This window comes from Neoarius graeffei, chromosome 11 (genome assembly GCF_027579695.1).
Source record: "Neoarius graeffei isolate fNeoGra1 chromosome 11, fNeoGra1.pri, whole genome shotgun sequence".
Classification (NCBI taxonomy): domain Eukaryota; kingdom Metazoa; phylum Chordata; class Actinopteri; order Siluriformes; family Ariidae; genus Neoarius; species Neoarius graeffei.
Genome location: NC_083579.1, coordinates 15,906,970 through 15,929,159, shown reverse-complemented (window position 1 = coordinate 15,929,159; position 22,190 = coordinate 15,906,970). Strand labels below are relative to the sequence as shown.

Sequence of the window (22,190 nt, the reverse complement as noted above, 5' to 3'; positions counted from 1 at the left end):
AACATATGCTCCCATCCAGACGACGTCTCTTTCAGGGAAGACCTTGGATTTTCCAACATGACAATGCCAAACCACATACTGCATCAATTACAGCATCATGGCTGCGTAGAAAAAGGGTCCGGGTACTGAACTGGCCAGCCTGCAGTCCAGATCTTTCACCCACAGAAAACATTTGGCGCATCATAAAACGGAAGATACAACAAAAAATACCTAAGACAACTTGTCTCCTCAGTCCCCAGACATTTACAGACTGTTGTAAAGAGAAAAGGGGATGTCTCACAGTGGTAAACATGGCCTTGTCCCAACTTTATTGAGATGTGTTGTTGTCATGAAATTTAAAATCACCTAATTTTTCTCTTTAAATGAAACATTTTCTCAGTTTAAACATTTGATATGTCATCTATGTTCTATTCTGAATAAAATATGGAATTTTGAAACTTCCACATCATTGCATTCTGTTTTTATTTACAATTTGTACTTTGTCCCAACTTTTTTGGAATCGGGGTTGTATTTTATAAACAATACGAAATTTGATTTGGAGCCAATGCAGTGTGGAACACCAGTGAGTTTGATTAAATGAATGAAGGTATGGTACTGTCAAACTGAAACTGACTATAACCATCAGAAAAGAAAGAGGAAATAAAAAGGAAGGAAAAAAGAGGACGGCATTCAGTGATGAATGGACTGACACACATTTGGCAGCTTGATGAACAGAATTTGTTATTTTCCCAGCAATATTACAGAATTTGTCTTTTTTATCTAAGCTTTATAGAGCATATACTGTATGAGAGAGAAAAAATGCTGATAAAATATACACTGTGTGATCAAACGTATGTGGACGCCTGACCATCACACTCACATGTGGTTCTTCCTCAAACTGTTACCACAAAGTTGGAAGTACACAGTTGTATATAATGTCTCTTTATGCGGTAGTATTACAATTTCTCTTCACTGGAACTAACAGGTCCAAACCTGTTCCAGCAGGACGACGATGATGTTCCTGTACACAAAACGAGCTCCATGAAGACATCGTGTGTGAAGGAGGTTGGAGTGAACAACTCAAGTGTCCTGCACAGAGCCCTGACTGAACTCAACCCCACTGAACACCTTTGGGATGAACTGGAGCCTCAACATCCCAACATCAATGTCTGATCTCACTAATGTTCTTGTCGCTGAACTGAATGAACACAAATCCCCACAGCCACGCCCCAAAATCTAGTGGAAAGTCTTCCCAGGAGAGAAGAGAAGAGAAGAGAAGAGTGGAGCTCATTATAACAGTGAAGGAGAATAAATCTGGAATGAGACGTTCAACAAGGACATATGGGTGTGATGGTCGGGGTGCACAATCCTTCTCCATATAGTGTAGCAGCTCTACCACACCCACTTAGCTCAGGAAAGGCTGTTAATTAGCTGATTAATTGGTGTGTTGGAAGCGGGTAAACACTATATGTAAGATGTAGGACCAGGGTTATGTGAAGCATGGATACGCCAACACAACATCGTGATCTGTGTATTATGTATCTGAGAAGGAAGTTAGTACAGTTAATACAAAACAACATTTTCACAGAACATGGGAACTTACCGCAGCAAAACTGAGACAGATAAGTCAATACATAATTATTTTAATGCTTTATGGATAATTCAGTGATTATTTAGCTTGTTGAACTTGACACAAGATGAAAAAATAATTCCAAAATGTTATTATCCACGGAATCGCCTGTTTTCATCACAGTGATTATGTTTAAACATGTTCATTATTGAGGAGACTACAAATGTACAAACTATCAAGCTGTCTTATAGCAGTTGTCTGATGGATGAAAGTTAACACACTTCACCTCTGTGTCATTTCACTTGTATATTCTTGAATGCGTCGCATGATGAAGAATGATGAAGGAAATGTGGCCTCTGTGTCTCCTCAGATGTTTATAATGTACTGTTAGCCCCAGTGTAGTGGTTAGCGCTGTCGCCTCACAGCAAGAAGGTCCTGGGTTCAAGCCCAGTGGCCGACAAGGGCCTTTCTGTGTGGAGTATGCATGCTCTCCCTGTGTCTGTGTGGGTTTCCTCTGGGTGCTCCGGTTTCCCCCACAGTACAAAGACATGCAGGTTAGGTTAACTGGTGACTCTAAATTGACCGTAGGTATGAATGTGAGTGTGAATGGTTGTCTGTGTCTATGTACAGTGGGGCAAAAAAGTATTTAGTCAGTCACCAATTGTGCAAGCTCTCCCACTTAAAAAGATGAGAGAGGCCTGTAATTTTCATCATAGGTACACTTCAACTATGAGAGACAGAATGGGGGAAAGAATCCAGGAAATCACATTGTAGGATTTTTAATGAATTAATTGGTAAATTCCTCGGTAAAATAAGTATTTGGTCACCTACAAACAAGCAAGATTTCTGGCTCTCACAGACCTGTAACAACTTCTTTAAGAGGCTCCTCTGTCCTCCACTCGTTACCTGTATTAATGGCACCTGTTTGAACTCGTTATCAGTATAAAAGACACCTGTCCACAACCTCAAACAGTCACACTCCAAACTCCACTATGGCCAAGACCAAAGAGCTGTCAAAGGACACCAGAAACAAAATTGTAGACCTGCACCAGGCTGGGAAGACTGAATCTGCAATAGGTAAGCAGCTTGGTGTGAAGAAATCAACTGTGGGAGCAATTATTAGAAAATAGAAGACATACAAGACCACTGATAATCTCCCTCGATCTGGGGCTCCACGCAAGATCTCACCCTGTGGGGTCAAAATGATCACAAGAACAGTGAGCAAAAATCCCAGAACCACACGGGGGGACCTAGTGAATGACTTGCAGAGAGCTGGGACCAAAGTAACAAAGGCTACCATCAGTAACACACTACGCTGCCAGGGACTCAAATCCTGCAGTGCCAGACGTGTCCCCCTGCTTAAGCCAGTACATGTCCAGGCCCATCTGAAGTTTGCTAGAGAGCATTTGGATGATCCAGAGGAGGATTGGGAGAATATCATATGGTCAGATGAAACCAAAATAGAACTTTTTGGTAAAAACTCAACTTGTCGTGTTTGGAGGAGAAAGAATGCTGAGTTGCATCCAAAGAACACCATACCTGCTGTGAAGCAAGGGGGTGGAAACATCATGCTTTGGGGCTGTTTTTCTGCAAAGGGACCAGGACGACTGATCCGTGTAAAGGAAAGAATGAATGGGGCCATGTATCTTGAGATTTTGAGTGAAAACCTCCTTCCATCAGCAAGGGCATTGAAGATGAAACGTGGCTGGGTCTTTCAGCATGACAATGATCCCAAACACACCGCCCGGGCAATGAAGGAGTGGCTTCGTAAGAAGCATTTCAAGGTCCTGGAGTGGCCTAGCCAGTCTCCAGATCTCAACCCCATAGAAAATCTTTGGAGGGAGTTGAAAGTCCATGTTGCCCAGCGACAGCCCCAAAACATCACTGCTCTAGAGGAGATCTGCATGGAGGAATGGGCCAAAATACCAGCAACAGAGTGTGAAAACCTTGTGAAGACTTACAGAAAACGTTTGACCTCTGTCATTGCCAACAAAGGGTATATAACAAAGTATTGAGATGAACTTTTGTTATTGACCAAATACTTATTTTCCACCATAATTTGCAAATAAATTCTTTAAAAATCAGACAATGTGATTTTCTGGATTTTTTTTTTCTCATTTTGTCTCTCATAGTTGAGGTATACCTATGATGAAAATTACAGGCCTCTCTCATCTTTTTAAGTGGGAGAACTTGCACAATTGGTGACTGACTAAATACTTTTTTGCCCCACTGTATCAGCCCTGTGATGACCTGGCGACTTGTCCAGGGTGTACCCCTCCTCTCGCCCGTAGTCAGCTGGGATAGGCTCCAGCTTGCCCGTGACCCTGTAGAACAGGATAAGCAGCTACAGATAATGGATGGATGGATGGATGGATGGATGGATGGATAGATGTTATCCCCAGTGAAACAGGAAGCCGTGGACGATCATTTAAAGACTTCCTAAAGCCTCAGGTGAAGGAAAATCTCATCTCATTATCTCTAGCCGCTTTATCCTGTCCTACAGGGTCGCAGGCAAGCTGGAGCCTATCCCAGCTGAGTACGGGCGAAAAGCGGGGTACACCCTGGACAAGTCGCCAGGTCATCACAGGGCTGACACATAGACACAGACAACCATTCACACTCACATTCACACCTACGGTCAATTTAGAGTCACCAGTTAACCTAACCTGCATGTCTTTGGACTGTGGGGGAAACCGGAGCACCCGGAGGAAACCCACGTGGACACGGGGAGAACATGCAAACTCCGCACAGAAAGGCCCTCGCCAGCCACGGGGCTCGAACCCGGACCTTCTTGCTGTGAGGTGACAGCACTAGTGAAGGAGAATAAATAAAATAATATAAAAATGAGCGCATACTTCAGGTACATTTTGTTCCTAAGAATTTCTAGGTGCTGATAACTGTGTCGCATATGACTGATATGTGTGTATTGATAAGGGTTTTATTTTCTTACAACAAATTAAACTTTAGATTTCTCTTTTCTAATTTGTGCTAATTACACAAATTACTCATTTTAACCTCTGAGTTTTTTTTTTAATTAATCTTCATTGAGTCTATTTATTTATTTCAATGTGGTTGCTTGTGTTTGGGTGAACAATGAGGAATTCAGCTCAGTGACGTCATGAGGATGAGCAACTCCCCCATAGCTTCCCATCATCTCATCTCATCTCATTATCTCTAGCCGCTTTATCCTGTTCTACAGGGTCGCAGGCAAGCTGGAGCCTATCCCAGCTGAGTACGGGCGAAAGGCGGGGTACACCCTGGACAAGTCGCCAGGTCATCACAGGGCTGACACATAGACACAGACAACCATTCACACTCACATTCACACCTACGGTCAATTTAGAGTCACCAGTTAACCTAACCTGCATGTCTTTGGACTGTGGGGGAAACCGGAGCACCCGGAGGAAACCCACACGGACACGGGGAGAACATGCAAACTCCGCACAGAAAGGCCCTCGCCGGGCACGGGGCTCGAACCCAGACCTTCTTGCTGTGAGGCGACAGCACTAGTGAAGGAAAATAAATAAAATAATATAAAAATGAGCGCATACTTCAGGTACATTTTGTTCCTAAGAATTTCTAGGTGCTGATAACTGTGTCGCATATGACTGATATGTGTGTATTGATAAGGGTTTTATTTTCTTACAACAAATTAAACTCTTTTCTAATTACACAAATTAGTCATTTTAACCTCTGAGTTTTTTTTTTTTAAATTAATCTTCATTGAGTCTGTTTATTTATTTCAATGTGGTTGCTTGTTTGGGTGAACAATGAGGAATTCAGCTCAGTGACGTCATGAGGATGAGCAACTCCCCCATAGCTTCCCATCATTTCATTTTTTCATTTCATTATCTCTAGCCGCTTTATCCTTCTACAGGGTCGCAGGCAAGCTGGAGCCTATCCCAGCTGACTACGGGCGAAAGGCGGGGTACACCCTGGACAAGTCGCCAGGTCATCACAGGGCTGACACATAGACACAGACAACCATTCACACTCACATTCACACCTACGGTCAATTTAGAGTCACCAGTTAACCTAACCTGCATGTCTTTGGACTGTGGGGGAAACCGGAGCACCCGGAGGAAACCCACGTGGACACGGGGAGAACATGCAAACTCCGCACAGAAAGGCCCTCGCCAGCCACGGGGCTCGAACCCGGACCTTCTTGCTGTGAGGTGACAGCACTAGTGAAGGAGAATAAATAAAATAATATAAAAATGAGCGCATACTTCAGGTACATTTTGTTCCTAAGAATTTCTAGGTGCTGATAACTGTGTCGCATATGACTGATATGTGTGTATTGATAAGGGTTTTATTTTCTTACAACAAATTAAACTTTAGATTTCTCTTTTCTAATTTGTGCTAATTACACAAATTACTCATTTTAACCTCTGAGTTTTTTTTTTAATTAATCTTCATTGAGTCTATTTATTTATTTCAATGTGGTTGCTTGTGTTTGGGTGAACAATGAGGAATTCAGCTCAGTGACGTCATGAGGATGAGCAACTCCCCCATAGCTTCCCATCATCTCATCTCATCTCATTATCTCTAGCCGCTTTATCCTGTTCTACAGGGTCGCAGGCAAGCTGGAGCCTATCCCAGCTGACTACGGGCGAAAGGCGGGGTACACCCTGGACAAGTCGCCAGGTCATCACAGGGCTGACACATAGACACAGACAACCATTCACACTCACATTCACACCTACGGTCAATTTAGAGTCACCAGTTAACCTAACCTGCATGTCTTTGGACTGTGGGGGAAACCGGAGCACCCGGAGGAAACCCACACGGACACGGGGAGAACATGCAAACTCCGCACAGAAAGGCCCTCGCCGGCCACGGGGCTCGAACCCGGACCTTCTTGCTGTGAGGCGACAGCACTAGTGAAGGAAAATAAATAAAATAATATAAAAATGAGCGCATACTTCAGGTACATTTTGTTCCTAAGAATTTCTAGGTGCTGATAACTGTGTCGCATATGACTGATATGTGTGTATTGATAAGGGTTTTATTTTCTTACAACAAATTAAACTCTTTTCTAATTACACAAATTAGTCATTTTAACCTCTGAGTTTTTTTTTTTTAAATTAATCTTCATTGAGTCTGTTTATTTATTTCAATGTGGTTGCTTGTTTGGGTGAACAATGAGGAATTCAGCTCAGTGACGTCATGAGGATGAGCAACTCCCCCATAGCTTCCCATCATCTCCCAGAAAAATGACAGATGGCTCGAGCAGGTCAGCGGCAGCCAATAGGAGCGTTGGGGGCGGGGTCTGTGTCGGTGGGAAGCCCGGACGCTGGGCTCTTTGATTGGCTGTTATACTCGACGTTGACGTCGGCTTTGGCTACGGGTCTCGCGCTCTGTTTGCGGCGAACATAAAACAACCGCCCGAGCTTTCCGTTTCAGCGGGATTTGTTGTTATTATCCTGTTATATCTGTATTTATGAGGCGCGCGATGTTATAACATGGCGGACACGGTGTGCTGAAACACACACACACACACACACACACACGGCCCTGGGCTGCGGGGTGATGTTTTCACTGAGAGTTGCTGGGAAGCGCACGCGCAGCAGCAGTGTAACGGGATAAAGAGCGCGCGCTGCTGAACACGGCTCGGACTCAGAAATGGCCGGAGTGTGTAACGGCTCCACATCTGGACCGGGTGACATCATCCAGCTGAACGTCGGGGGAACGCGGTAAGAGCTGCAGCACACGGCAGTTCACTGGCGTTAAGCGGAAACTGAAGTTTGCGAGGCTTTTCCACACACAGGCCTCAGATCAGATACTCCTCCTGCTTCAGGCTGCATGGACCTGTTTACAGCTCTGAATCATGAGTAATGTCTTCTGAGCGCCTTCATGATGCACTTGTGGTGATTTCGGTTCTTGTGTGTTGACTGGGTGAGTTACAGTGGAGTTGTGATTCCAGGAGTGAGTGTGTCTCAGGAAAGGAACATCATCAAACACAATGCCAGGGTACTAATGTGGAGATCATCACTCAGCTTCACAGAGCTCTACACGCACTCCTCTGCCACCTGGGTTTACATCAGGTTTATAAGCTATGGGGCAAAGGTCACTGGTCAGGATGGTGGTCAGGGTAGTCAGTAGGGTCGGGGTGGTGGTCAGTAGGGTCACTGTGGTCCGGGCGGTGGTCAGTAGGGTCACGGTGGTTAGGGTGGTGGTCAGGGTAGTCAGTAGGGTCAGGGTGGTGATCAGTAGAGTCAGGGTGGTGGTCAGTAGGGTCACTGTGGTCAGGGTAGTCAGTAGGGTCGGGGTGGTGGTTAGTAGAGTCAGGGTGGTAGTCACTGTGGTTGGGGTGGTGGTCAGTAGGGTCACTGTGGTCAGGGTGGTGATCAGTAGGGTCACGGTGGTTAGGGTGGTGGTCAGGGTAGTCAGTAGGGTCACTGTGGTCAGGGTGGTCAGTAGGGTCACTGTGGTCAGGACGGTGGTCAGGGTAGTCAGTAGGGTCGGGGTGGTGGTCACTGTGGTCAGGGTGGTGGTCAGTAGGGTCACTGTGGTCGGGGTGGTGGTGGTCAGTAGGGTCAGGTTGGTGGTCAGTAGGGTCACGGTGGTTAGGGTGGTGGTCAGTAGGGTTGGGGTGGTGGTCAGGGTAGTCAGTAGGGTCAGGGTGGTGGTCAGTAGGGTCACGGTGGTTAGGGTGGTGGTCAGTAGGGTTGGGGTGGTGGTCAGGGTAGTCAGTAGGGTCAGGGTGGTGGTCACTGTGGTCGGAGTGGTGGTCAGTAGGGTCACTGTGGTCAGGGTGGTGGTCAGGGTAGTCAGTAGGGTCACTGTGGTCAGGGTGATAGTCAGTAGGGTCAGGGTGGTGGTCAGTAGGGTCACGGTGGTTAGGGTGGTGGTCAGTAGGGTTGGGGTGGTGGTCATGGTAGTCAGTAGGGTCAGGGTGGTGGTCAGTAGGGTCACGGTGGTTAGGGTGGTGGTCAGTAGGGTCGGGGTGGTAGTCAGGGTGGTCAGTAGGGTCGGGGTGGTGGTCAGTAGGGTCGGCGTGGTGGTCAGTAGGGTCATGGTGGTTAGGGTGGTGGTCAGGGTAGTCAGTAGGGGTCAGGATGGTGGTCAGTAGGGTCACTGTGGTCGGGGTGGTGGTCAGTAGGGTCACTGTGGTCAGGGGGGTGGTCAGTAGGGTCACTGGTCAGGGTGGTGGTCAGTAGGGTCGGGGTGGTGGTCAGGGTAGTCAGTAGGGTCAGGGTGGTCAGTAGGGTCGGGGTGGTGGTCAGTAGGGTTAGGGTGGTGGTCAGTAGGGTCGGCATAGTGGTCATTAGGGTCATGGTGGTTAGGGTGGTGGTCAGGGTAGTCAGTAAGGTCAGGGTGGTGGTCAGTAGGGTCACTGTGGTTGGGGTAGTGGTCAGTAGGGTTGGGGTGGTGGTCACTAGGGTCACTGTGGTCAGGGGGGTGGTCAGTAGGATCTGTGTGGTTGGGGTGGTGGTCACGATGGTCAGTAGGGTTAGGGTGGTGGTCACGATAGTCAGTAGGGTTAGGGTGGTGGTCAGTGTGGTTGGGGTGGTGGTCAGTAGGGTCAGGGTGACACTGAGGGACAAACATACAATTTAAAAAATAATGCATTTTATTCTTGGCTTAATTCACAATGCATACAAATGATTACACACACCTGTTGAAGTGTGTCATACTGGATGTAATAATAACGATGATGGTCAATGTTAATCTTATCGTTATTTGCTGTTTTTAATCTTGCCGCTATAGCGAGGGATGGGGATTGATATAATTGTATTGATGCAGATTGATGCCAGTTTTCTGTGTGGTAATAAATTAGTCTGCAGGTTTTTACTGTTTTATTAACACAGTGCAGAAAGCCTGTCTAATAAAGTTTGATCTTTTTAAAATGGTGCTCCTGTTTAGGGTTCGACCCAAATGTTATTTTTGGGTATAAAATACTTGATGATGATGATGATGATTATTATTATTATTATTAATCAAAGACACTGATGAGCAATATTCAGTGCTGATTTTTATTTACCATCAACTCGGTGTTTGTTGTTTGTACAAAAATTCAGTTATTGTTCATAACTTAACATGAAATGAACATAATGTTTAGGGCTGTAACTACCGATCAGTTATTTAAAATCGATAATTGATTAATCTCATGGGTTTCCCCAAAGCGTTTTAGCGTGTCGGGCCCGATACGCTTGCTCTGACTGCCGATACGCTTAGTCGCTTTAGTTAAAATCCGATACGCTTAGATTTATACCGATACGTTAAAATTTCCTACCGACAAGTAACTTGATACATAGGAGAGCAAATAACCGACCCATTTACATACTGATTGATATTTGTGTTAAACAAGCGTTCTTTTTTTCCAATGTTTGTGTTGATTCTGTCAAAGTAATATGTCCGCGTGGTATGATGTAAACAAATTAATCCGTTGGCTACGTCAAGATCACGTGTTCAAACCGTCCAATAAAAATATCGAAAGAAAACGTCAAACATCCTGGAAGTTTCCGATTCATTATAAGCGATCTCATTGGCTGCCGATGTTGTCCCCCACCGAACGGACAAAGCCGACTGATTTTAATAAGCTAGGAGAAGACTCGCTGGACGATTTGATCCACATCAGCATGGATGACAGCGAGATGGACTATGAGAGGGTTGCCCAACATTGGGCCAAGCAAAAGCCAAGGAGAGAATTAATCTGCTTTAAAGGAGTAGAAAACTTAATTCATTAGTTTGGGTTTGCAGAAAGATTATGTACTTATAAACACTCTCACGAAGTGAAGTTGTCCAAATGTGTCAAATATAGCATAATTTCAAATAATCATCATAAGCATTTTTGGCAGTGTGATGTCACTGGGATCCATTTAACAAAAGGCGGCTCCGGATTATTCTTTTGTTCAAGAGTCACAGTGACATCACACTGTCAAATATGCTTATCATTATTATTCAAAATTATGCTACATTTGACACTTAACACAATCTCTTCATGAATGTGTTTATAAATACATAATCTTTCTGCAAACTTAAATGTATGAATTAAGTTTTCTTTTCCTTTAAATATGTTTTAATCTTAATCTAGTCCATTTAATAAAGTGCCAAAATTTAAACTTTATAATATGCAGCTGCCTTACTTTTCTTTTCAGTGCATCTTAGTTATACATATACGGTGGTGCTTGAAAGTTTGTGAACCCTTTAGAATTTTCTATCTTTCTGCATAAATAGGACCTAAAACATCATCAGATTTTCACACAAGTCCTAAAAGTAGATAAAGAGAACCCAGTTAAACAAATGTGAGAAAAATATTATACTTGGTCATTAATTTATTAAGGAAAATGATCCAATATTACATATCTGTGAGTGGCAAAAGTATGTGAACCTCTAGGATTAGCAGTTCATTTGAAGGTGAAATTAGAGTCACGTGTTTTCAATCAATGGGATGACAATCAGGTGTGAGTGGGCACCCTGTTTTATTTAAAGAACAGGGATCTATCAAAGTCTGATCTTCACAACACATGTTTGTGGAAGTGTATCATGGTATGAACAAAAGAGATTCCTGAGGACCTCAGAAAAAGCGTTGTTGATGCTCATCAGGCTGAAAAAGGTTACAAAACCATCTCTAAAGAGTTTGGACTCCACCAATCCACAGTCAGACAGATTGTGTACAAATGGAGGAAATTCAAGACCATTGTTACCCTCCCCAGGAGTGGTCGACCAACAAAGATCACTCCAAGAACAAGGCGTGTAATAGTCAGCGAGATCACAAAGGACCCCAGGGTAACTTCAAAGCAACTGAAGGCCTCTCTCACATTGGCTAATGTTAATGTTCATGAGTCCACCATCAGGAAAACACTGGACAACAATGGTGTGCATGGCAGGGTTGCAAGGAGAAAGCCACTGCTCTCCAAAAAGAACATTGCTGCTCATCTGCAGTTTGCTAAAGATCACATGGACAAGCCAGAAGGCTATTGGAAAAATGTTTTGTGGATGGATGAGATCAAAATAGAACTTCTTGGTTTAAATGAGAAGCATTATGTTTGGAGAAATGAAACATTGCATTCCAGCATAAGAACCTTATCCCATCTGTGAAACATGGTGATGGTAATATTGTGGTTTGGGCCTGTTTTGCTGCATCTGAGCCAGGACGGCTTGCCATCATTGATGGAACAATGAATTCTGAATTATACCAGCGAATTCTAAAGGAAAATGTCAGGACATCAGTCGATGAACTGAATCTCAAGAGAAGGTGGGTCATGCAGCAAGACAACGACCCTAAGCACTAGGGCTGTAACGATATGCGTATTGAAATCGAAATCGCGATACGCAGAGCCACGATCCGTATCGCGATACAAGAAGGCAGAATCGCGGTACACCCTTTCAAACTTCTCCTCAGCCCAAAAACAGAGGCGCTTCCAAACTTCAATTTATGAATACTTTACTTTTTATTTAAATTACATTTTAAACTTACTTAAATTACTTTTTTTTAATATCTATTAGTAAGTCGTTTTTTCGCCGACCTGCGATAATCTTCTGCGAGTCACGCAACGTCCACACTCGCCACTGGCAGAGCATTCATTTCTTTTAAGCGGTCGCCATTCTGGTTGCGACGCGGGGAGCGAATCTGTAAACAAGCAGCTCATTGGCTGGCTAGGTGTGCCACAAGCCAATCACAATCACTTGACCGGAAAGGCATGCAGTGTTGCCAGATTGGGCAGGTTTAGGTGCTTTTTGGCTGGTTTTGAACATATTTTGGGGTGGAAAACGTTAGCAATATCTGGCAACACTGAAGGCATGTCTGCTTGGGCGGAAGCCTTCTGCGGCAGTTACATTTTGACACGCGAGCAATGTTTCACCATAAAAATTCCGTAATTTCCATCTGTTTTCCGTGATCACAGAAAATCATTGGCCCTATGAGAGTGAGACAGTGAGAGAGCCACCCCCCAAAAAAATCTTAACGGATTTACACGATTTGGAAAAATGACTTTTTCAGAACCGAAAAAAACAGAGCTTCCGGCTCAACAGTATTATTTTGAGAAATAAAACAATCTTTGGATATACATTTGTTCATTTTTGCATACATATTACTCATTCTCTGCAGTGGTCTGAATTATTTGTTATTAAATAGTTAATGTAAGTAAATGTTAATAAGTCAAATTTACTACTTTAAAAAAACATTTAAAAAAAAATCGTGGGCGTATCGAATCGTGGGTCAAAAATCGTGATACGAATCGAATCGTGAGTTGGGTGTATCGTTACAGCCCTACTAAGCACACAAGTCGTTCTACCAAAGAATGGTTAAAGAAGAATAAAGTGAATGTTTTGGAATGGCCAAGTCAAAGTCCTGACCTTAATCCAACCGAAATGTTGTGGAAGGACCTGAAGCGGGCAGTTCATGTGAGGAAACCCACCAACATCCCAGAGTTGAAGCTGTTCTGTATGGAGGAATGGGCTAAAATTCCTCCAAGCCGGTGTGCAGGACTGATCAACAGTTACCGCAAACGTTTAGTTGCAGTTATTGCTGCACAAGGGGGTCACACCAGATACTGAAAGCAAAGGTTCACATACTTTTGCCACTCACAGATATGTAATATTGGATCATTTTCCTCAGTAAATAAATGACCAAGTATAATATTTTTGTCTCATTTGTTTAACTGGGTTCTCTTTATCAACTTTTAGGACTTGTGTGAAAATCTGATGATGTTTTAGGTCATATTTATGCAGAAATGCAGAAAATTCTAAAGGGTTCACAAACTTTCAAGCACCACTGTATTACGGTAATTGCATCAGAAACATTCTAAATCATTACAGTTATAGTAATACAGCAACTTATTTTAAGGTGGCAGGTCTTAGGTTCAGATCCCTTTGTGATCAGCAGGAGGTCATGATGATCGATTCTCTTCATTGGATTGTATAAGATGGAGCAAACCACTGTTCATATTTTCATGCACATTTTTGTTACAACACTACTTGATCATAGATAATAAAGTGCAAGGTATCCCTGTAGATTTTCAAATCTATCGTATACCTCAGTAATCTATAACAAAACAGTTAACTTGCATGTTGAACTTTAAGGTGAAATTTCAAATGTGTATACATTAACACTATTTAGGTCAGAAATCATTAAAACACTGGTAAAATCTATCTAGGGCCTCCGATTTTCCGCGATCGCGGAAAACGGACGGAAATCGCGGAAATTGGGGTCAGAAACGGAATCTACGGCGCCCCTCTGGTGACATGGGTGAAAAAAAAATATTCCGTGGCCACGAGTTAATAATGCATGGGAACGAGATCCTATTCCGTGGCCACAAGCGTGGGGACGAGATGATTATTGGGTGGCCACAAATTAATAACGCGTGGCCACGAGATGATTCCAGTTCCAGCCTGATGGGATGATGTCCAGTTTTTGAGCGGCCGTCAATTGTGCAATAAATACAGGGTTTATCCTGTATGATGAAATCTATAACTTCCCTGAGGTCAGCATATTGTCTCCGTTTGAGCCCGTGCTTTTTGAGCAGCCGAATTAAGTGTCTCTTGCTCAGAATTACTCCATGTCTAACTGCAAGCGATTTAAGGATATCATTATAATTAATTCCTAGATTAAAATAAAACGAAATCAGATCAAACTTGCTTGTCCATATTTGCGGCTGAAACTACTGATGCCAGAAAGTCAGCAGTCTCCATGATGAAATGACTAACACTTCTCGTGGCCCACGCATTAAACAAGTCGTGGCCACGGAATAGGATCTCGTTCCCACGCGTTATTAACGCGTGGCCACGGGATATTTTCAAGCACAAAGGAACTCCTAATGCTGTATTCTAATAGTGATCTTGAAGGCAGATTTTAAGCAGTCAGATTTCCATTAGTAGTTTGCACCTTTTCAGTTTAACATTATATAATAGCAACTGATAATTTTCATGATGTAATGGTTTATGTTCTTAAATAAGAAGTTATGTTCCGAAGAATGATTTTCTATATAAAGAGTTTGAAGACGTGTGCATTATTAAATGAATAATTCATTCTCATCTCATTATCTCTAGCCGCTTTATCCTTCTACAGGGTCGCAGGCAAGCTGGAGCCTATCCCAGCTGACTACGGGCGAAAGGCGGGGTACACCCTGGACAAGTCGCCAGGTCATCACAGGGCTGACACATAGACACAGACAACCATTCGCACTCACATTCACACCTACGGTCAATTTAGAGTCACCAGTTAACCTAACCTGCATGTCTTTGGACTGTGGGGGAAACCGGAGCACCCGGAGGAAACCCACGCGGACACGGGGAGAACATGCAAACTCCACACAGAAAGGCCCTCGCCGGCCACGGGGCTCGAACCCGGACCTTCTTGCTGTGAGGCGACAGCGCTAACCACTACACCACTGTGCCGCCCCTAAATGAATAATTTACAGGCAAAATGTAAATTAAACTAATAATAGAGTTAACTGTTAAATAATTTGAATCATTTAAAGTATATATTAAATGGACACTGTCACACACTTTGTTAGACCTGTCGTTGCACTGAAAACATTGTAAGCATAACAATGAATAAGGGCGTATTCACACTTACGTTGTTTGGTCCGGACCAAACGAACCAAATTTCTCTTGGTCCGGACCTTTTGGGTTGGTCTGAATACAAACCACCGAACTCTGGTCCGGACCAAACAAGCGGGCCGAGACCGAGCTGCAAGGTCGGACTTGGTCCGGACCAAAGGAACCCTGGTGCGGACCTTTTGGAGGTGTGAAAGCAGACCGGACCTAATCCGACAGTTTTGCTTTTTTGTACCTCGGGAGCTTCCGTCGTTTGTCGAGCATTATGGGAAACAGAGTCTTGACACTCCACCGCAAAGTGCAAACACTGTTTTGGTTGTCAAGGGAACGTTACAACAGTCGTTCAGTCATTCAGACCAGTGGTAGGCTAGACTACAGAGTACAAAAAATGAGTAGGGGGCACAACATGTGCGGTCATCAGCGCTATCCTCCGTAGCCGCCTTGCCCTTTGTCGTCGTCGCTGATAAATTACTTGTACAACAGCATAGTAATCGCACAATTGTGAAAACAGTAAAAACTGGAAAAAACATATAGCTTTGATGACATTAAAAAGAATAACAGTACGGAAAGCCTCCATGACTACTTTTGAACTTAACGCTTTGTGCGCGTGTCGTCTCTGACCAATAGCTGAACGACCTCAGGGCGCGTGGCTTTGTTGACAGATTTTGGTCCGCTTACTAAAATGTACAGTGTGAAAGCGAACCGCACCAAAATGAAAAAATAAAAAAAACATTTGGTTCGGACCAAAGCAAGTGAACTATTGAACTATCCTGGTCTGAATACACCATAAAAGTTTGAAAAACATGGATAAAATGATAACTGAGATTTGTTTTATTTAAATGTACATGTATAAAGAGTAAGGATAACCATAAAAGTATTAATATACAATATAAAGTTTTAAAGAAAATAGCAGGAGCCAGTCAACAATCAAGTTAACAGCACTAATTAATGACAGTCTTAAATAAATGAAAGAAACACATTTTCAGTGAAGTGAAATTTCGTGTTGATGCTAAGGTGCATTAAGATATTAGACTGTGTACAGAAAGTTTAAAGCTTTATATGAAGTTGTACTACAGCTTATCAATGAGACTGCTCAAGGTCTTCTCAAAAGAGTGGAGAAAGCCTGTCAAGATGTTGGTCTATACCTGAATGCACCAAAGGCAAAGTATATGCATTTAAATCCATCCACCGATGCAAAGTTGATTTCATCAGACGGTTCAAAAATTGACTGTGTTGATGATTTCAAGTACCTTGGTAGCTATTCTGAAACTGAGCATGATATGAATGTTAGAATTGCGCTAGCTTGGAGTGCCCTGCATTCATTACAGAAAGTTTGGAAGTCTCCAATCAAGAAGAAAACCAAAACAAAAGTCTTCAAAGCATGTATAGAGTCAATACTTCTATACGGCTCTGAGTCGTGGACGCTAAATGCAGCACGATGAAAGCGTCTCGATGGCACATTTACTAGAATGCTACGATTTGCTTACAACATCTCGTGGAAAAGCCATCCCACGAACAAGTCACTGTATGGTCCCTTGCCTCTTGTATCCATGGTTGTGAGTCGGAGACGACTAGCACTTGCGGGACATGTTACTCATCACGATGAACCTGCCGGGAGACTTTTACTCTGGTCTCCGGATGCTAAGAGGCGAATTGGTCGTCCATGCGTCACCTTGAAATCCATCATTGAAGATGAAACTGGTTTGAAGGGAACTGAATTGCTGTCTGCTATGGCCAACCGCGATCTATGGAATTCGAACTTTGTCGTTGTTTCACCAGCGCCTACTGGCATTGGATGAACCAAAAGAAAGAAAAAAAAAGTACTACAGCAGGCCAGTAAAGCAGGATAGATGCACAAGTACAACAAACATGCAGATGTCTCCCAACACCAGTTACCTGAAACATAAAATTTCATGCATTTATTACATGTACTTAAGAATTCTGATTCTGAATTATGTATTTTATACAACCCCGATTCCAAAAAAGTTGGGACAAAGTACAAATTGTAAATAAAAACGGAATGCAATAATTTACAAATCTCAAAAACTGATATTGTATTCACAATAGAACATAGACAACATATCAAATGTCGAAAGTGAGACATTTTGAAATTTCATGACAGCAACACATCTCAAAAAAGTTGGGACAGGAGCAATAAGAGGCTGGAAAAGTTAAAGGTACAAAAAAGAAACAGCTGGAGGACCAAATTGCAACTCATTAGGTCAATTGGCAATAGGTCATTAACATGACTGGGTATAAAAAGAGCATCTTGGAGTGGCAGCGGCTCTCAGAAGTAAAGATGGGAAGAGGATCACCAATCCCCCTAATTCTGCGCCGACAAATAGTGGAGCAATATCAGAAAGGAGTTCGACAGTGTAAAATTGCAAAGAGTTTGAACATATCATCATCTACAGTGCATAATATCATCAAAAGATTCAGAGAATCTGGAAGAATCTCTGTGCGTAAGGGTCAAGGCCGGAAAACCATACTGGGTGCCCGTGATCTTCGGGGCCTTAGACGGCACTGCATCACATACAGGCATGCTTCTGTATTGGAAATCACAAAATGGGCTCAGGAATATTTCCAGAGAACATTATCTGTGAACACAATTCACCGTGCCATCCGCCGTTGCCAGCTAAAACTCTATAGTTCAAAGAAGAAGCCGTATCTAAACATGATCCAGAAGCGCAGACGTCTACTGTGGGCCAAGGCTCATTTAAAATGGACTGTGGCAAAGTGGAAAACTGTTCTGTGGTCAGACGAATCAAAATGTGAAGTTCTTTATGGAAATCAGGGACGCTGTGTTATTCAGACTAAAGAGGAGAAGGACAACTCAAGTTGTTATCAGCTCTCAGTTCAGAAGCCTGCATCTCTGATGGTATGGGGTTGCATTAGTGCGTGTGGCATGGGCAGCTTACACATCTGGAAAGACACCATCAATGCTGAAAGGTATATCCAGGTTCTAGAGCAACATATGCTCCCATCCAGACGACGTCTCTTTCAGGGAAGACCTTGCATTTTCCAACACGACAATGCCAAACCACATACTGCATCAATTACAGCATCATGGCTGTGTAGAAGAAGGGTCCGGGTACTGAACTGGCCAGCGTGCAGTCCAGATCTTTCACCCATAGAAAACATTTGGCGCATCATAAAACGGAAGATACGACAAAAAAGACCTAAGACAGTTGAGCAACTAGAATCGTACGTTGGACAAGAATGGGTTAACATTCCTATCCCTAAACTTGAGCAACTTGTCTCCTCAGTCCCCAGACGTTTACAGACTGTTGTAAAGAGAAAAGGGGATGTCTCACAGTGGTAAACATGGCCTTGTCCCAACTTTTTTGAGATGTGTTGTTGTCATGAAATTTAAAATCACCTAATTTTTCTCTTTAAATGATACATTTTCTCAGTTTAAACATTTGATATGTCATCTATGTTCTATTCTGAATAAAATATGGAATTTTGAAACTTCCACATCATTGCATTCCGTTTTTATTTACAATTTGTACTTTGTCCCAACTTTTTTGGAATCGGGGTTGTATGTTGAAAATCTAAAAATGCCAATTTAGTTGTCATTTGAGCATATAACTGAAACAAATTATCTGAAACGGAATTGAAACGGAATTAGCCATTCTCTGAAACGGAATTTAATGTTTTTTTGAAACGGAAAATAAGAGGCTCTATCTATCCTATAATCATGTATCTAAAACCTCTCAGAGACCCTGAAAATGCACCTGAGAGCATCTATTTTCAAAAAATTTTCCAGGGGGCATGCCCCCGGACCCCCCAGTTTCACTTGGCGCCATTGGCACTCAATTATCTGTTTTATCATGCCAGAATTTAGGGCTTTAATTTTTTTCTGGGGAAAACACTGAATCTGTCGATTTTATGCTGTTATTTTTAATAAATAGACGTTTGTCACTTGCAGTTATATTTCACTCAGTGTTGTGTTTAACAGAACAGATTAAACAGCTCAGGAAGTGTAGTTCATGTAGTTTACGTTGTAAATGTATTCATTTAATTTATCACATGCTCCTGTTCAAAGCGAGTCTTGGGATTTGAACTCGCAGTTTTGTGGTCAGTAGCACACCGTAAACTCATCGTCATGGTGTTGGCGTTTTGTTTTTGTGTTGGAAAGCAGTATACGGTAATCCGTATACCCTGAAGAGTAAACAGCCAATCAGATTACAGCCTGAACGATTCTGAAGCTTGCGGTCAGATAAGTGTACAAAAGATCTCAGACGATCTGAGCTGCCCTTTTCTCGTGGCGGGACGTTTCAGGCTGACCCAGCGTTTCAGGCGACAAAAACGTTTGTCTTCAAAAAGGTGTTAGGTGGACATGGCTAGCATCATAAGATGATAAATCACTTCTGATTGATTTGTTTGTTTATTTTTAGATTTAGCACCTCCAGACAGACTCTTATGTGGATTCCAGACTCTTTCTTCTCAAGGTAAGACTCAAACAGTATTTTTCTTTGCCGTATAAAAGGTTTTGTTTTGATCTTTAGTTTCTGGAAGGATAATTTTGGGTAATAGAAAGAGAATTTAGCACTTTTTCAGAAAAAAGAACAGGACTATGGTGGTGTGGCCTTGATCAAACCGTGTGTGTGTGTGTGTGTGTTTTAGTTTACTCAGTGGGAGAATATCAACACTAAGGGATGAAACTGGAGCTGTAAGTATTTAATTATATATAGTTGCGATAAAGAATTATGTACGTGTCGTCTGTTTGTTTAATTTTAATATTGGAATATCTATAAGAGTTAAAGAATGGATATTCAGTTTATAGCTAGGAAAAAGGAGGAAACATGTCTTTTAATGAAGGTAGAATTTTCTCTGCGGTGCACGTGCTGGTTTGTGTTGGTAATGCCCACTACACTACTGACTTTTTCCAACAAACGTATGTGTACAGCCATCTTTGCTAAACATGCTAAGTTAGCTGGCCTTGCGTCACCGGGGTCGGAGCCCATTCACCCCTCGATCTACCAGCGTTCGATAACTTCAGGGTTGTCTGCTCAGAGGACTCCACATCCCTCACACTTCAGCCAGCTAGCAGCCCTGTGGCTGCTCACTGCGAGTATGTCCTGGGTGGGATTTGACCTTCTGCCCATGCAGCAGACTCCTCATTCTTTTCTTTTCATCTGGGTCAGATTTCCAAAGTATGGTGACGCTGATCCTACATCCTGCAGTGACGGAACACGATAAGAAGAAGAAGCAGCCCAGAAATATTGAGAGATTTTCTGTGGAGGTGAAAACGGATAATTCAGGAGCTGAGACTGCATCAAATTTTCTTCAGCGGAGCTTAACTTGGAGCCCAATGATGAGATGCTCTCCCTGCTCCTCACTGGAGGATTGTGAAGATGCTGTATCTACACCAATGTCCAGGAGATTCTTCCAGGTTGATGAATATCCTAGCAGTTGAAGAACCGCATTCATATTCTAAACTAGCTGAGGCTGTCTCTCTCAAAATAGCAGTTGCCTGAAGAGGATTGGATAATACTATCCAACTGACAATGCTGCTCATGGTGGAATTCCAAGATGTTGGTGCAGAAGCCACCTCGGGTCCAGAAATATGGTGCTTCTTGTGACTTGTAGTCCTTCCTAGGTAATTTCTTCCTGAAAAATATTCAAACTACAAAGTGACAGCTGGAATAACGTTGAGTTTGGTGGTCTGGGTGGTACGGTGGTGGTGGCACTGGGTAGCATTGGCACTTCACCCAAACTCAGGGTCCTGGGTTCGATCCTGAGCATGGGTCACTGCCTACCTGTGAGTTTTGCATGATCTCCTCATGAGTGATGACCTCATGGGGTTCCTCTCACGTCCCAAAAATATTATGCAAAAAACCCTGCCACTTGGTGTGATTAAGTTTGTATGGTGCTGTGTGATGGACCGGTGGACCATCCAGGGTGTATTCCCATCTCGTACCTGGGGGAGGCTCCAGATCTCTCATGACCCTGATCAACATACCGCGTTTACTGAAGATACTGGAAATGAAAAAATGAAGAGTTTGATGATACTATGAGGGGCACGGTGGTGTAGTGGTTAGCACTGTTGCCTCACAGCAAGAGGGTTCTGGGTTCAAGCCCAGTAGCTGATGGGGGGGCCTTTCTGTGTGGAGTTTACATGCTCTCCCCGTGTCTGCGTGGGTTTCCTCCAGGTGCTCCGGTTTCCCCCACAGTCCAAAGACATGCAGGTTAGTCTAATTGGTGGCTCTAAATTGACCGTAGGTGTGAATGACACAAACAACCATTCACACACAGTGTGTTGGTCCTGCGATGACATGGTGACTTGTCCAGAGTTTACCCTGCCTCTCGCCCATAGTCAGCTGGGATAGTCTCCAGCTTGCCTGAGACCCTGCACAGGATAACTGGTTATGGATAATGGATAGATGGATGATACTATGCTGGTGGAGCTCATAAGGTTTAGTAATGGGTCAGAGGAGTGGCACAGAGTCAGCATTTTCAGGTTCCTTGTTGTGCACATTATGGCTAACCCCACCCAGACCCTTAGCCAGGAAACCCCAGCAGTATCTCACTGTCTGTTATGGGAACTGCATCACCTCCGACCATAAGACTTTTCAGAAGATTGTAAGAACAGCTGAGAAGATCGTTGGTGTTTCTCTCTTTACCCATAGTCGACACTTCTTATCTGCCCCCAGCATTGTGGATGACTCGTCCCACTCATCCCACCCCTCCCATTTACTCTTCACCTTTCTGTCCTCTGGCAGAAGGTACCAGGGCATCTATAGCACCGCTACCAGAATCTGCAACGGCTTCCCCCTCAGAAACTGCTTGACTTACTACTGCCCCCTAACGTAACATAGATTGCATCTTGTCCAAAGAGACATTGCTGCTAATACGTTCAGGACCTCACACAGTTACCTGTGGAACTCCACTTTGCTGAACACCAGCTCTGTGTTTCAGCCTGTTGTAGCAAAGCAAGAGAACAGTCACCTTATCCTGCCTTGAACCCAGATCTACAGGGTGCCAAACCTGCACCCTGACCACAACACCAAAGAGCCAGGCTCATTGGCATGGCAGTCAGAGCACATACTCAACTGTAGTGACAGGCGTCCCTCACACATCCCCCACATGACCCCTCTCTCACACAGGGGCCACCTATCCTGGGGGTCCC

At 43.5% G+C, this 22,190-nt stretch overlaps 1 protein-coding gene across 3 annotated transcripts in view; it reads left to right on the top strand.

The window, feature by feature from the left end:
• Positions 1-6,902: 6,902 nt before the first annotated feature.
• Positions 6,903-22,190, top strand: part of kctd3 (potassium channel tetramerization domain containing 3) — a 54,008-nt gene continuing 38,720 nt past the window's right edge. For 2 of the 3 annotated variants that reach the window (XM_060933492.1, XM_060933490.1), the window contains exons 1-3: positions 6,903-7,245; positions 19,456-19,509; positions 19,685-19,730. In XM_060933492.1, coding sequence (XP_060789475.1) covers positions 7,175-7,245; positions 19,456-19,509; positions 19,685-19,730 — 171 coding nt within the window. In that variant the 5' untranslated portion in view covers positions 6,903-7,174. Of the gene's footprint in view, positions 7,246-7,327; positions 7,448-19,455; positions 19,510-19,684; positions 19,731-22,190 lie in introns of those variants that run through there. The other variant, XM_060933491.1, reaches the window with a different exon arrangement.